General features: G+C 54.0%; 1 protein-coding gene across 4 annotated transcripts in view; it reads left to right on the top strand.

The window, feature by feature from the left end:
- Positions 1–13,409, top strand: part of UBE3B (ubiquitin protein ligase E3B) — a 47,366-nt gene extending 33,957 nt beyond the window's left edge. For 2 of the 4 annotated variants that reach the window (XM_045523068.2, XM_045523067.2), the window contains 10 exons: positions 1,194–1,370; positions 1,500–1,610; positions 3,574–3,744; positions 3,852–3,989; positions 4,382–4,447; positions 6,227–6,285; positions 8,660–8,842; positions 9,311–9,422; positions 10,165–10,257; positions 11,188–13,409. In XM_045523068.2, coding sequence (XP_045379024.2) covers positions 1,194–1,370; positions 1,500–1,610; positions 3,574–3,744; positions 3,852–3,989; positions 4,382–4,447; positions 6,227–6,285; positions 8,660–8,842; positions 9,311–9,422; positions 10,165–10,257; positions 11,188–11,379 — 1,302 coding nt within the window. In that variant the 3' untranslated portion in view covers positions 11,380–13,409. Of the gene's footprint in view, positions 1–1,193; positions 1,371–1,499; positions 1,611–2,932; positions 2,990–3,573; positions 3,745–3,851; positions 3,990–4,381; positions 4,448–6,226; positions 6,286–8,659; positions 8,843–9,310; positions 9,423–10,164; positions 10,258–11,187 lie in introns of those variants that run through there. The other 2 variants (XM_010963576.3, XR_012503574.1) reach the window with 2 other exon arrangements.
- The last annotated feature ends 2,549 nt before the right edge of the window (positions 13,410–15,958 follow it).

The following is a 15,958-nucleotide window of genomic DNA, read 5'->3' as shown; positions in this document are numbered from 1 at the left end:
CCAAAACAGGTCTTGCCATCCTGGCCTCATTTGCTTTGCGACAAGGAGCCAGACTGGCAGGCGAGTGGGTGCTGCGGACGTGGTCTGACGTCAGCAAAGCATCTGGGAGTGCTGCCTTGTGACCCGGTGGCGAGAGATGCGGGGTGGCCTCAGTAGGATGTTGTAGCTGATTCGTCACTTGTGTGACAGTAACCTAAGGCATCAATTTGACCCTGGTGATGGGTCCTCTCATGCTGGGCCAAAGGACTTATCCCTGGGCTGTCCTGTTCTGCACTGGTTTTTATAATCACTGCTCTGAAATGGAAACCTATGCAGCTTGCCTGTCAGCGCCCACATGCCCGGAATACATTCAGTGACAGAGTCAGGAGCCTGGAAGACCTCGACAGGTCAGAATCAAGAAATGACTACACACGGTGATTTAGTGGGAGAACCCTGAGGTTGGGTCCTGGAGTCTAGACAGGGAGATGGGCCTAATGGCCGCATGTCTTAAGGGAGCTGTCCGCAAGCCAGAGGTTGTGCTGAGGGCTCTCCTCGCCCTACTCCTGCCTCATCTCCCTGCTCCCGCCATCCCTCTGCTTTGCTTCTGACAGAAGGCTCTCCCTGAGACAAAAAGCCAGCCATGTCACTCTCTGCCTGAACTCTTCTGTAGCTCCCTATCACCCTCAGGACATAACTTAAATTCCTCAGCATGACGCACAGCCTTTCACGATCTGGGGAAAGCTACCAGGAGCCAAGCAGTGGGGCTTACTTTTATTTTTCATCTTATAGCATTCTGTAAATTTGATTGATTCAGGTTTTTGTTTTTTTTTTAAACTGTGAGCTAGAAGAGTCTTAGCTTTAAAATAGAGGCGATCTCGTCTCAGTTTCTTCCATTCTTTGTCTGGTGGCCGAGAGCTTGTCATGACTCATCTTGTCTGATTTCTCCGTCTCACTGCTCTGCATCCTCTGGAGGGCAGTCTCCCTAACCAAAGAGTGGTAAAAGTCACATCCTCAAAATGAATTTTTCTTTGAACAGGCTCTCACTGAGAAGCAGGTGAAAACTGCTTGCTCTTCTCACACACCCATGCGTCCTGACACACTCAGTAATGACACTCAGAAGGCTTCACCCAGGGGAGCGGGAGCTCTGAGGAGGGAGCCCTGAATTATGCAGGGGGCCTTGGGTTCCTAATGGGCTATCGTTCTGCCCCTGGCAGGACGGCTACGAGCAGCTCCGGCAGCTCTCCCAGCACGCCATGAAGGGCGTGATCCGCGTGAAGTTTGTCAATGACCTCGGGGTGGACGAGGCAGGGATTGATCAAGACGGTGTTTTCAAGGAGTTCTTGGAAGAAATCATCAAGAGGGTGTTCGACCCGGCTCTCAACCTGTTCAAGGTATTTAAGGGGAGCGGGGGCACGGCTGACAGCAGCCAGATTCCCGGTGACAGACGAGAAGTGAAGGCCTGGGCTTGCTCGTGGCAAGGCACTTCACCTCCCTGCCTCTGCCCTCCTTCTGCCTTGCAGACAACCAGTGGGGATGAGAGACTCTACCCTTCGCCCACGTCCTACATTCATGAGAATTACCTGCAGCTCTTTGAGTTTGTGGGCAAGATGCTGGGGAAGGCTGTGTATGAGGTAGGCACGTTGAGGAGCGTGGAACTTGAAAATAAAATGGTGTAAGTACCTGAGGCATGTGTGCGACCAGGCAGAAAAGTGTCAGCCACCTGTCGTTAGATAAAGTCGAGGAAAAAGAGACGGGAACCAAGATCACTGGGCAGAAACGCTGGGTGCTTTCCACGCTTTATCTCATTTAGTCCTCTCAGCAGTCCTGTGGGGTGCCTGCCGCTATCCTGTTCACGTCGGATTGAGATAACGGAGGCTTCTGGTCCACAGTCTCATGGTTAAGAGGGAGAAGCTAAATTCGAACCTGCTGGCGCCAGGCTCCCAGAGGCGCTGTCCAGTTGCAGAAGGGCAGCATCTCGTGGGGTTTGTGGTGGTTAGCATTGCTCTCGGATCTTTGGTTATCTGAGCGAGGGCTTTGATGTGGGCCTGAGGTGCCTGGGACTGGGGAATGGAGCCCACAGCCCCTGGCCGAGACCAGCCTTCCCCGCTCACCATGTGACTGCCGGACAAGTCGCTGTGTTTCTTTAGGCCCTGTTCCCGTCAGTGAAGTGGGGGTAACAGAGCTGGGTGATTAGGGCGCTGGGGATGGTAGATGAGGTGATGCAGCTAAGACATCTCCTGTGGTGCCTACACCTGGTCACAGGGGACGTCGGAGCTGCCTTCCTCACTGCTGTTAGGAGGAAGGGGCTCTGAGTGTCCCCTCCAGGTCCCTCCGTCAGGGCGGCGTGGACTCCACAGGCTCCTGATCTCCTCACTGCTGAGTGGGGCACTTTGACTCCCTGTCCTGAGGGCTCTGCTTCCCGGGAGGGAAGTGAGGCTGTAGCTCAAGCTCAGCAGCAGCCCGTCCTTGTGGCCTTCGCAGCGGGCTCCAGAGCCCAGAGGACTGTGCCCCCCCCACGCCCCAAGGGCCCTGTCTAGCTCCGAGTCCAGGCGCCCAGGAGGTGGGCAGCGCTCACCTCACACAGCCCGGCAGGAGTTAGGGGGACCAGGACGCCTTCCAGATGCAAAGAGCCCACAACACAGCTGGGGCAGGCTGAGAGGGAGGCTGTGAGGGGCGAACATGCTTGGACTACTTGAATGATCCCCCGTTCTCTCTGTGTAAACAGCCCTGGTCCTGCTGTGATGATGTCAGGTGCCCCATCTGAGTCCAGACACCTTCCAGTCCCCTTCCTGCCCTGGACTGGTGGGGTGGCCTGGGCTCATTCTCTGTGCTTTTGTTTCCGAGTGTGCAAAATGGAGACAATTTCTCAGTTGACTCCCCTTTAAAACAAAACAAAACAAAAACAATGGGGCCCTGCTGGAGCATATGCCATGTTTTTCCTTTGACCGTGTAGTTGTGATGAGACCTGGAGGAGTCTGGGCCAGCTGAAAAGCGTGACTTCCTGGCTTTTGTGAGTGTCCCCCCTGTTTCCTGGGCCTGGTCTCTGTCTCCTCCCTCTTCGGCAAAAGGACAGCCTGGGCCCTGGGGAGCAGCTAGTGTTAACTCGCTTAACCCTCGTGATCCTCTGGGACAGGCTGTCCTGGCGTTTTATTGCCTCTCCCTTCTAAATCTCTCCAGCACATACACTCTTCTCCACCCAGAACAGCCTGCCCGCAGTTCCTGGTGTTATGTAACGGCTTCCTGGCTGTATCCCTGCTTCCAGTCCATTCCCCCAGGAAGTCATATCCGTCACTTACCTGCTGAGAACCCTTCCAGGGCCCCCTGCTGCCCTCAGGATAGAATCCAGACTCCAGGAGGCTTATGAGCACTTGCTGATCCGGCCCTGCCTGCCTTCGCAGCCTCTTCACTCACCTCCGTCCCACACACGCTGTGCTGTGGCCGACAGATCTATGTTCCAGCCCTGGAGCACACCTGGGCCTCGTACATATGGCCTCGTGCTCCTCTCGGTCTAGCTCAACTACGTCCTCCTGGATGCTTTTCCCACCCTGCCCGTCAGATTCTTAAAACTGAGGCTGTGCTGGTCCCCGTTTACAGATGACAAAGATGAGATGTCCTCTGGCCTGGCAGCCCCAGAGCTGGGATTTGATCCCTGAGCTGTGCGTCTGCAAAGCCCAGACTCTTAACCACGGTGCCGCAACGCCTGCAGGAGGCAGTGTGCATAGGCGACAGGGAGGTGTTGCTCTCCAGATTATGGAGCGTCTAGAGGTGTCGTTGGTGCCCTCAGAGCCCCCTCTGCAGCCTGAGCCACCCTGGTGGGATGACCGAGACGGAGCACTGGCGGCAGACGATGAGCTCCTGTCTCTCTCTCCCAGGGAATCGTGGTGGACGTGCCCTTTGCGTCCTTCTTCCTGAGCCAGCTGCTCGGGCACCACCACAGTGTCTTCTACAGCTCTGTGGACGAACTGCCCTCTCTGGACTCCGAGTTCTATAAAAACCTCACTTCCATTAAGGTCAGTGTGGAAGGCGGGATGGCTTAGCCGAGTGCTGGTGTAAACTCAGCATAGGGAAGGCCCTCGAGATTCAGCTTTATCCCAGCGTTGTGGGTGGGATGGGATTTCCTGCTCTGGTGAGGGGACCCGCTCCGTTCCAAACTGAGGATTATGACTTAAAGACGGGGAGGAAGCCACCTGACAGGCTCCTGTGTCCCCTTCTGAGCACTTCCTCCCAGGACCAACGCCACAGCCTCCTTCCTCCCAGTCGTGAGTGGCCTTTTCCTTTGCTTCAAGTTGTACGGTCGTCACAGTGGTTACAGTCCAAGCAGACGTCACAGGAGGGGAATGTTAAATTCTTCAAGGACACAGCACTCCTTGGCCCCTACATTGTCCTTTCTCTGTTGCTTTAGCGGTACGATGGGGACATTGCTGACCTGGGCCTGACACTGTCATATGATGAGGATGTCATGGGTCAGGTAGGTGGGCCTCTGTGGCCAAGCTTTCTTCCACCTTCTTCCGTTGGTTTCCTGAGACCTGCCGTACTCTGGGTGTTTTCCCCAGGAGACCCACAGACTGGGGCTCTGTCTATCTGTCCACTCTTCTCCTCTGCCCCACCCAGCCGGGAGGGAGTGCACTCCACTTCCCTCCCCAGGTGACCCGGCTTTGCCTGCTTGCTCCCCAGAGAGTCCCCACAGAGACCGTGCTCTGCTTCGAGCTCACTTCAGGGTCGTTCCTGATGGCCATCCCCCTTTGTAACACTGCTCTTTGTTACCATGGTGAGGATTAGCTGTTCCAAACGGAGGATTATGACTTAAAGACAGGGAGGAAGCCACCTGACAGGAAGGGCCTCGAACAGAATCCTGTCCTTGCTTCTACTCTGCACAGAGAGCGGAGCAGGGAGAAAAGACCCTTGAAGCCGTGATGGCAGAGGGCTTCCCCCAGACTTTCTTCTTCCCCGCTTTTCTCTTAAGGGTCCCCGATGCCGCCAGTTGCATCCCCACACACCTGCATGAGCCCGTGTGCATAGGGTCTGAGGGCTCCTCTGGCTTGTAAGCATGGGGACGGCTTCTTGGAGCCTCAGAGAGGTCACTTGGTCCCTCTAAGCCACACTTATCTTAAAAAGTGCTATTTGCCAAATATGAGTCCTTCCTGGGACCAGTGTCACCAGATGCTCTCTAGACACTTGCGTGCCCTGCCCTCCTCCCATAGAGCCACCGAGCACACTGGCAGGATGGGGCACTGGGACACCTGTGAGAACCTGATGTAGTTATGTCAGCCTCAGCTTTCCCCAGTCATCTGGTCACAGAACTCCTCTTTCAGGGAAGGAACGCTATCTCCCAGACTGGTTCTCCAGATAAGAGCGCACAGACCAGGTGTTCCCTGGAACCCTTTGTGGGAAACACCAGGCTGGGTGATCCCTCTGGGCCCATCCAGCTTTAAAATCCCACAGCGTGCCCCAAGGCATCATAGCAGGCACTGGTTTCCCTTCCTACCTGCTTCGAGTTACAGTGTATCATAGTAGTAGAATATTAAAATTCACTTTAAAATTATGCATTCTTGGACTTCGAAAGTTGAGGAAAGCAGTTGATCTATAGCGTCTTCAAATCTTTAATCAGATTTGAGCCTTCTCCCTGACATTCTCAATTTTCTGTCCTGACTATAAAAATAATGCAAACTTCTGACCAAAAATTCAGCTCCAGTACGAGCGGAAAGGTGAAAACGAAAACCACCTAGAGTGCCTGGTGGCGAAGAGGGCCGCCATCAGCACGTGGCCTGAGCCCTTTCAGGCTGCTTCTCCTTGGACACGTGTATCATTGATTGTAGAAATGATACCATTTGATGCATCCTGTTATATAAGCTGCTTTTCCCCCCCACCCCTTCAAGAAATACACATTTTCACCATATTTTTAATAGCGGCACAGCATTCCAGGGTATGGTTGTCCCAGGGTCTGGTTGTCCCAGCTTTTATATAACCGTCCTCCGGTGCTCTTCGTTGCTAACACGTTCCCCTCCACGACACCCCAAAGCCTTAGGACAGATGTTTGCAGAGAGAACCGTTCGTACGGATCACACAGGGCCTGCTTGTGGATACCTAATCCCCGGCTCTTTGTGAAAATGATTGTCCCTAGACACGTCTCATCTTCATTCTGTCTTCATTATGGATGTTGGCGTCAGGCCCTTTCATCTTCAGGAAGCTTTATTTCCTCATTAGAATTCTCTCGAGTAATTGTCCCCCCTTCCTCTCTCTCCCCCAGCTTGTTTGCCATGAACTGATTCCTGGAGGGAAGACCATCCCTGTTACAAATGAAAATAAGTGAGTATAGCAATTAGATTTTTAAGGTCACCACTTGAGAAGACTTCATTCTGGCTCTCCGGGCTTACTTTGAGAATTTATTAAGATAGATTGAAGTAGAAAGAGGCCATAAATATCATAATGGAATTTACTGGTTACAGTTCATAGGCCGAAATCATATTAAATTCGATTTGCAAAGTAAGAATTGACAATTCATTTTTTGCAATAGCACTTCTGAGGTCAGAGTCACCCGGGCCGCAGTGTTCCTAGGAATTCAGTGACAGCTTTAGATGCAGACAGATGGATTCTGAGCCACTGGGGCACACAGTCCTGAACCCAGGAGGCACGGAGGCAGAAGACTCCTTGGAGGGACAGGTCATTTTGGAATGATGGCATGTGGCAGTTGTATAAAACACTGTTCTTGAGAAGACACAATGATGAATTCACATGCAGCAGACGGGTCCTTAGACATGGGGAGGCTCTGAGGCCCGGCAGCTATTGTCACAGATAACAGGCTTTTCGGAATGTATCATAAATGTCAGCCTCTTTGGTCCCTCGAAGCAAAGCCCCTTGATGCGCATCTCCACCCAGCCCTGTTCTCACCTAACTAAAACTGTAGGACCTGGCAGAGGAGTAGACATTGGCTCTTTGTCACTCTTATCAATCTTCTCCTGCCACCAGGCTCAGCTGAGCATCTGAACTGTTAATCTGAGCATCACTCCCTCAGTGGCAGGTGAGAACTTAGTACCAACCCAGCAAGTCATTTGGATCAGATGCACGTCACAGCCCAGGGTCCCTGAGCATCACCTCAGGTCGGATGGGTCAGTCGCGCACCTGGGGAGCTTTTATTTAGGCTGTCAGAGTAGTCAAGAGAGCAGACCCGATTCTCATCATGACTGAAATACACCAGTTTTGACTCTTGGCCACAGGGCGTTAGTGTGACCGCCAAGAAAGAACAGGGAACACAGATAGGGAGGAAGCTGCCTGGGGGTGTGGGAGAGCAGGGGTGGATCCTGTGCCTACCTACCGTGTGCCTGTAACCGTCCCTTCAGAGGGCTTCACCTGAGAACACGTGTGAAATAGCTTCTTGGACGTCTGGCTCAAAGGAGGACCTTAACAAATGAAAGCCATGATCGACAGCGTCTCAGATATATGACCCCTCGGGGTGGCCCTGCTTTACCAGGCGTTATGGCATGGGGCGATGACAGGAGCTGTATGTGCAGCAGCCTGGGGCTGACGCAGCCTGTGTTGGAGTGAGATTCCTGTCCTGCCGGCGACCTACGTGGAAAGGCATTTCACAGACTCTTGCATGTTCTTCGCATAAAACCCAAGCCTGAGGGCAGGGGTATTCAGTTCTGCAGACTCTCTTAAAAGGGGGCAATGCCAGTTCCCCCTCCTGCGGGGCGATACTTGATCTTGCTCCCCCTGGGTGGTACCTGGGAAAGTCTTTCAGGCTCCCCCGCTCTCTCTTTGGGGAATATGGAACGGTGCCATCAGAACAGCAACCTCCCTCAACGCGGACATGAGAGGAGTAGCAGTGATAGAAAAAGTTGTATTTTAAGTGTATCAATGTGCAGGTTTGCCACTGGAAAATTTTTCTTAAATAGGGATAATTTCAAGGCCAGTAAGTCAGAGCTGAGCCTTGTGGGGTAAAACAGGACTGTACTAATTTGGAATTTTGACAGTTGGACCTGGGCTGGGCTCTCATCTCTTGAGTAAACGGTCTGCTAAGAAATCAGTAAAGCTGACAAGCCCGTCGGAACGCATCTCGCCCGGTCAGAAGCATTGTATTACATCCTGGAGCTGTAGATGAGCTCCTTGTCTTTGTAAAAGCAGACCCGGAAAACCGTCTGCTTGGAACTGTTGTTAATGCTCTGAATTGTTCATTGAACCTAATCAGCGAGCTGCATTTGGTTAAAACTTTTTGCAGTCTTACCGTTTCACGTTCTAGGTTCTGTCCAGTCTAGCCAGGTTTTGATTGAAGTTTCAACATGAAACAGTTTTTCTCTGGAGGACTGAGTAATACCTTAATTGGTTTACGTCCCAAAGGATGAAATTAAATCAAAGTCCCTTTGTACTAAGAAGGGCCCTCTCCTTAGCTGGAGAATGTCTCGTTTTGATTCTTGACAGTGGAGTGTTACCCCGATGTCTGATCCGCTGTTTTTGGGAGGATGCGTGAGCTGACGCCCTTGAATGCTAATGCGTTCCCAGCAGCACGCCGTGTGCCGGCCAGCAGAGCTGTCATCCTTGTCACCGTCGTTGTTCTGGTGAAAGGCTCTGGTGCTATCTGTGCTTTTGTAAAATGGTTCAGAACTGACCAGACTCATCTTTCTGCCCATTGGCAGCTGCCTGCCCTGTCTTACTAATTTCCATTGTTTTCTCTTGTTGGCTACAGAATTAGCTACATCCATCTGATGGCCCACTTTCGAATGCACACTCAAATCAAGAACCAGACAGCTGCCCTCATTAGCGGATTCCGTTCCATCATCAAACCCGAGTGGACCCGGATGTTCTCAACCCCTGAGCTCCAGCGACTCATCTCCGGGGACAATGCTGAGATTGATCTGGAAGATTTAAAGTAAGGAGCGAGTATGGGGGCGAAGGCGAAATTCTTAGGCCTCCTGGAAAGCAGGCTGGTCCTTTGCTAGAGAGTGTTCAGGGTCCCATCTCCAGATGTCCTCCTCTGCCCTGGTCCCTGGGTGAATTGCTTTGGAATAAAAGCTCAGCCCTTTGTCTACCTGGAGCCCAGGAAGTGGATACAGCTCTTGAGGACCACAGGGCTCTCCGAAGTCTTAGGAAACAGTCACAGGATCTCCTGTCGGCTCCCGCTGGGGAGCAGCAAGGTCTGTGCACCAAGTCTCCACCCATTTAGCTTCCGGGGACCTGGGATTATTAAGGCGTGAACTCCTGGCTTAGGAGAAGCTGGTCGTTACCCAGGCCAGCGAGAACACAGTGTACCGCTTGTCTAACTCAGTTCCCTGCCTGCCTGTGTCTGTCAGTGCCCGTCGGAGTGTGTGACTCAGCCCGTTGTCTGCATTGTTTTCAGGAGGCACACGGTGTACTATGGTGGCTTTCATGGAAGTCACAGGGTCATTATCTGGCTCTGGGATATCCTGGCGTCTGACTTCACGCCCGACGAGAGAGCCATGTTTCTGAAGGTATTTTATACGTTACCTGTGCGCGTGGTCTTGCGTATGTAGATGCTCTCGTAGACCCAGGAAGCCAGATGTGATACCTTACACCAGGAAAAAGTGAAGTTATTAAGAGGTTCGCTTATCCAAGGCAGGGTACTGAGCCCAGTTTATGTCTGCGGATGGCACCACACCTGCAGTTCCCTGTCCTGTGTCTGCTCTTTTCTGCGGCTGCCGACGGCCCAGGGCAGGGTGGGAGGACACAGAACTGTTGTACAAGAGTGCGTGTGACTGGGCTTTCTTTCAAAGTAACGACAGTAGAGCAGTGCGGCTTCCCCGCCCTCTGATCGTCCTCAGTGCCAGGAGGGTGACCACCCCTCCCTCCTTGGACCAGCCCTGGCTGGCAGCAGGCCTGTGGAGCTGGAGCTGGGCAGGGCACAGACTCTCCTGCCTGTGCCTCCTCATCCTTAAAACTGATCAAGTCACACAGTCCCCGTGGAGTGATGAGATGAGGTGGGTTTGTGAAGAACTCCAGACAGTGCTTCTAAATAGGATCTGCTGCCTGGGTCAGCTGAGAAGGAAGCCGTCTTTGTGGTGTGACCCACACCTGCGCTTCCTGCACCCTGGCTCCAGGCCTCCCCCTGCCACCCTTACTGGCCAACCAGCTTCTCCCTCTCCCGTCCTCTCCGGAGCTCTCACTGCATCATCTCCCCCTAATGACAGGCCTCGGTCAGCCCCTCTCTGTCCCTGACCCTGCCTTGTGTTGTAGTTTGTGACCAGCTGCTCCAGGCCTCCGCTTCTGGGATTCGCCTACCTCAAGCCTCCTTTCTCCATCCGCTGTGTGGAAGTGTCAGACGATCAGGTAACTGCAGGGGAGGAGTCGGCCCCTATCGGTTGCTGTCTGCTGCACCTGCTGGGTGGGGCCCTCACCGCACACGGGCGAGCAGCGGGGGGACAAGGGGCCGTGGTCCTCAGGCCAGGAGAGCAGGCTGGCTTCACAGAGGGCGCCTGAGGAGGCGGGGCCTCAGCTCTCATGGAGGTCCTTTTCTCTTCACTCCCTCAGGGAGGAGTACTTGGGGGCAGTTTTAGTAGCTACTGGTCCGGCTGGGGCTCCGGGCCTGAGAGGCAGTGCGGGAGAGGGTAAGGACGTGGGCTTAGGGACTTGACGAGCATGGGCTTAAATGCCAGCTCCTCCGCCTGCTGCCGGTGCGCCGGGGCCAGCTGCCTCGCTTCCTCCTGTGCCCGGAGAGGAGGGACGCCCTCCGAGTTCTCGTTTTCAGTGTGCTGTGAGCCTAGCCATAGTGACTGCTCAGACGGCAGCTGTTAGAAGTTTCTCATCTCCCGTAAAAACCCAACAGCCTCTGAGCGTAGCTGCCGTCCATGATGCCATAGTCTCTGCTCTGGTCCCTGCTCTCAGGTGACACTGGACCATCCTCAGCCCCCCTACTTAAGGAAGGCTTCCCCAAGTTCCAGCTTGCCGCAGGCCACAGCACTGGAGAGGTCTGGGAGGAAACAGTGAGCTGCATTCAGAAATGTTTTGTTACCAAAATATTTTTGCAGTATTCCAGTTCTTTGAAAATTGATTTACCAATAATTAGCGGTTAACAAGAAGGCCCTGTTTTCAAGCACTGCTTAAATGCAGGCTTCCCCTGCGAGGGGCCTGAGGAGCCAGGCTTGTTTCTGTGCACCCAGCTCTCCAGGCCAGTTGTCCTCTTTGTGGGGCCCGCTGGCCCTCTCCCCCGGCACCCACACTGGGCACCCCCCGATCCGAGGCTGTGGGGTGTGCTTGCAGGACACCGGAGACACCCTGGGCAGCGTCCTCCGCGGCTTCTTCACCATCCGCAAGCGGGAGCCGGGCGGCCGTCTGCCCACCTCCTCCACCTGCTTCAACCTACTCAAGCTGCCCAACTACAGCAAAAAGAGTGTTCTCCGGGAGAAGCTGCGCTACGCCATCAGCATGAACACAGGCTTCGAGCTCTCTTAGCGCCTGCCCTCGGGGACTCCTGGGCTCCCGGGGACCCTCTGCCCCGGGAGGCGGCGTTCCCCTGAGAGCACAACCAACGGGCCAGGGGACAGCGGCCCCCAGAGCCTCTCTATAGCCATGAACTCCCCTGAGGCCTCAAGAGCTTTGGATGCACTTGACGACACTACGCAGCCTCTCCAGGCGACACTAATGGGAAGAGGGTGTTGACAATAAACCTCCGACGCCGCCAGCACTGGTCCTTCTTTCCTGCTTCCCAGGGGTCTGCAGCCCAGGCCTGCGATGGCAGTGGGGCTCCTCTTTTTGATAGTTTGGTCTTTTTTGTGAGTCTTTTTCTTCCTTAACTTTCTGAGCGAGCTGCACATGAACAAGTCCCAGGAATTCCAAGGATCCATAGTGGTTTTCAGGACATGAGCCTGAGGGCACGAAGCCTAGCAAGAGTGAGAGGCCCTCCTTCCGTTTCTGAAAACTTCTCAGGTTAGGCCTCGCCAAGCCTCTATGCACCCACCAGAGTCTCCGCCTCCGTCCTGTCCACGCTGCTTCTCTCGGGGCAGCCAGGCGCACCTGCTCCCCGGGGAGGCAGAGGCACCTACTGGGAAGGTCACAAAGCACGGGACGTTCGGGGTGCCACTCCCACCTCAAAGCCACGCATTCCGCACGGTGGCAGCCCCCCTCCCCGCTCTCACCTCGGATGCTTTGAGTCCTAAGCAGGCCAGGAAGCCCCCACCAGCTCACTCCCATTGTGGGCATCCTGGATTTGGGGGAAAAAAACTTGGCCCTTAAGAGCAGCTCCATTGCCAGAAGGCAGCAGCTGTTTCCTCAGAACCTGCTAATTCCCAAGGGGCGGCTGCCTTTCCCCTGCTTGTTTTCTGCACGTGTTGTCCCATGAGGATCAGACACCAGCCCAAGGAAGGAACCTGTCCTGTCTGGGCAGTGGCTTTACTCCGTAGACTGTAAAAGTCCCAAGAAACTTGGGTCTTGTTTGCCGTCCTTCCTCAGCACTGAGAACGCGGGAGCCCTTTGCACTGACGGAGGCTCCTGGGGCTGAGGAAACTCACAGGCCCTCCGGGTTGGTTTTTTGGTTTTTCACTTTGTTTTCTCTTCCAACCCATCATGCTCTTCTGTCGTCATTCTTCACCTTTATCATCAGAACTTTACTCTAGATCCAGGGACTTGAGGCAGAGGCCACGTTAGTGATCCATTTTGACAGCCACCCACCCTCGACCACCTCCCCATCCCACTTCTGGTGCATCCCCGCTACCCAGATTGAAGCCAGACTAGAAACCTGGTCCCTCCTCCACCCTGTGGAGCCGGCATAGGGCTTGCAGCTCTCGTCCAAGCAGCAAAACACCTTCCAGAGAGAACCTTCATGCTGTTGGCAAAGCAGGCAGGACCTGTGTCCATGGCTTCCAGCAGCAGGTTTTAGCTGGGTGCTGGCGTCCTGCCCAGGCCCGAGCTGGGCGATGCTAGAGCCCTTGGGCTTCCAGAGAACAGAGTGCCTGTTACTTTGATGGAAAGACGGCAGGGAGTTTAGACAGACAGGAATTTATTATGATTATTTAAGATTCTTTAGGAACCTCTCACTCTGTGGACTTGCCACTATCTTTAAACACTCGACTCCTTTGAAAATTTCTTCTGAACATGCGTGTCATGCATGGATGGAGCAGGCTGGCATGTTTATACTGGTGGCTAAAGGACTGTCAACCTGCACAAAGAGGTTTGATCCCATCACAATTTTCATTCCCTAGTAGTCAGCCAGTGTGCGACGGGAGAGGAGAGTGGTTTATAGGCACCAACATCAGCTTCGCGCTTTTCTTGAGGAGGGGTAGTGTATAATTTCATTTATCTTCTCTCCAGCAGCTGGAGGGACTGCACTGTCTAAAACACTGAATCTGTGCTGTTACAGCTGGTGTTCACTGACACCGCGATGGCTCTTGAGGGTTCTAAAAAGTTCTGGGGTTTTTTTTGTTTTCATAGATAACTTATGGATTAAAATGTGATCAAAGGCTTTATTAAATTTGTACTTCGGCACAGTGGCTGTGTTCTGCTTCTTATCTCAAGGAGCACTTTCTGATCGTCTCCTGGGAGAGCTCAAGATGAGGCGTTGGGGGCTTAAAGAGCACGGAAGCTCCCACAGTGGGAAGAAGGCACGGAGGACACAGCAGCCGGCCAGGGCTCCCTGACTCACCCAGGCCGGCAGTGGTTGGCAGTTTGTAATATTCGCTTCTGATTTTGTTTTAAGAAGTAACACCTTTCAGGTAAAGTTCAAGTGCCCTTAGCACCCTCCACGCTCCCTCCCCATCCTTCTTATGCACTGCCCACGGCAGCCATCACCCCGGGTTACACGTTTTACACAATTACGTAAAGAAGTGATAGGTGTTTGCTGAAAAGAATTCAGTTAATTTAAGAACGTTTGAAGTAAGATTTTACAGCTACACCTGGGTGTGCTCAGCTTGCCTCCTTTACTGAGAATCATGTTTGCAGGACACGCCGTCCCCATCTTTCTCTGTTCCACAAGCGCAAGTTTACACTCAGCAGAACACCCAGCTCAGCCCTGCCGGTCTCTCCCGCTTCTCCTGGGGTGGCCTTGGCCCCACTATGGCAGCTGGAAGTTCCTGTGCATTCTCGATGCCCGACCCTGGCCCAGGGCACCTGAGGATCTGAGCATCAGGAAAGAAGTCTTGAAAGCCCGACAGGCCCTTTTCCAACAGTCAGGCCACCTGGGCTCCTGAGGGGAATTCATGCACGTGGACCTCCTCCCACGGGGCTCTTCTGTCCTGCGAAGGGAAAAACCCTGGAGTCCCCAAATCCACCCACGGCCTCCAGCGTGAGACCCGCCCACCTAGAGAACTAAAGCCTCATTCTGTGATATTTTGGCTTTTAATTACAAGTTAGCACCGCAAAGAGAAAGTTTGTCTTTATAACCAGGAAAAATAAGTGAGTTTTTAAAAAAATTATTTAAAATGACCATTTTAATGCACTGACAGAACTTGCAAGTGCCTGAGAATGTTCAGGTGGAACAGAGTTTGAGAAACACTGGTCACCACTGTTTCTGACTGCATTGAAGCCATCAGCCTACCTTTGTGCTGCTGATCAGCAGATAGCACACGGCTGCCTGTGTGAGGGGCACGGACAGGCGGGTCATCCCTAAGCCTGGCTAACGTGTAGATCCAGGGCTCCCTTTGACCAAAGTCTTATCTCGTGGAAACCTCTTCAGTCACTAAGAGTGGCCGAAGAACTGTGAAAAGTGGTCTATTCGGTGTGCTTTTCCCAGGAGCACACACACATGTGCAAACACAGTCCCTCACTTCCTGCTCTGAGTCAGCCTGGGGCGGCCTCTCTGCGGGGGTTTCTAGGAGGCTTGGTGCTGCTGCCCGGGCTGAGAACTCAGCAAGGCGGGCTGTGTGCCCAGCGCAGCTCCCGGCTCCGAGTCGGACTCAGATACCAGTCCTCTTCCTGCATCTCCTCACCTTTCACTGGACGAATACTGGGCTGCCCACTGCCTGTTGCCCGGGCTCTGGCCAGGCTTCCAGAGTGACTGCTTCTGGGGCTGCTGACAGTCACAGCAGGATGATGGGGAATGACATGGAGAAGGGCCACCTGAGATCTCTGCGGGACTTGTGCGGGGCGGGGAAAGGCACACCCGCTTCCCTACACTGGCTGTGGCCCTTCAGCCCAGAGGGATGGTACACGAGCAACGAGTTCTCCAGCCAGAGGGATCCTGGCCCAGGTGTTTCCAGGCTTGTGTGGCCCTGGGGCGCTCCCAACCACCACACACATGCCCCCCCACCCCCTACACCTGCCTACGCACCCAGCCAGGGTAACACTGAGAAGGTTGCGCTGAGTCCCAGGTGGGATCCATGGATCTCTCCAGCCTTTGGAGCCCGGAGTCCAGACTGAAACAGCCTCCTCATTTTAATCATCGTGATGGTTAACATTTGTTACAAGCACGTGCTTAACAGATGGCAGCTGACTCCAGGGCCCGGCTGAATATTTACAGATCTAACTGAGGGTGCTAGAGAGAGCTTGGGCTTGGAGCCTCTGGAACTGGCTGGGTTCACGTGCCAGCTCTGCCTTCCACTAGCCGGGAGGCCAGGGGTCCGGCCACTTGCTTCCCTGGGCTTCCATCAAAGAGGGAGAACGGCACCCACCATGGTACGCGGGAGGAGGAGGAGGAGGAGGAGGAGGCCTTGACGTCCTTCCAGGAGTTGTCTGTTTTCCACCTGCAGTGCAAGGAGGCTCCTGCTGACATCAGCTGAACCCTGAGTAGCTCCCGCAGGGCTCCACCCTCAGCCCCGGGTGTGCAGCTCCTCCACTGCCCGAGCCCTGGCCGAGCTCCAAGCTTCCACATGCACTTATGTGCAGCATCTCCCCAACCCGGGACTCATAGCAGCTTTCCCTTCGTGGTTCTCTCAGCCCTTGAAAAGTGGTTGTTTCTGAGCGGTAGGGACACTCAAAGGTTAAGGGGGGCTGGAGTGGGTCTGTCAGTTTAAACCCCCCCCCACCAAGAAGCCAGAGTGCAGGAATCCACTCAATGACGACAGAAGAGACCCTGCTGAAGATGAACCCCCAGGGGAAGCCA

Source organism: Camelus bactrianus, chromosome 32, assembly GCF_048773025.1.
Source record: "Camelus bactrianus isolate YW-2024 breed Bactrian camel chromosome 32, ASM4877302v1, whole genome shotgun sequence".
In the NCBI taxonomy this organism is placed as follows: Eukaryota; Metazoa; Chordata; class Mammalia; order Artiodactyla; family Camelidae; genus Camelus; species Camelus bactrianus.
This window is presented reverse-complemented; position numbering and strand designations above follow the sequence as displayed.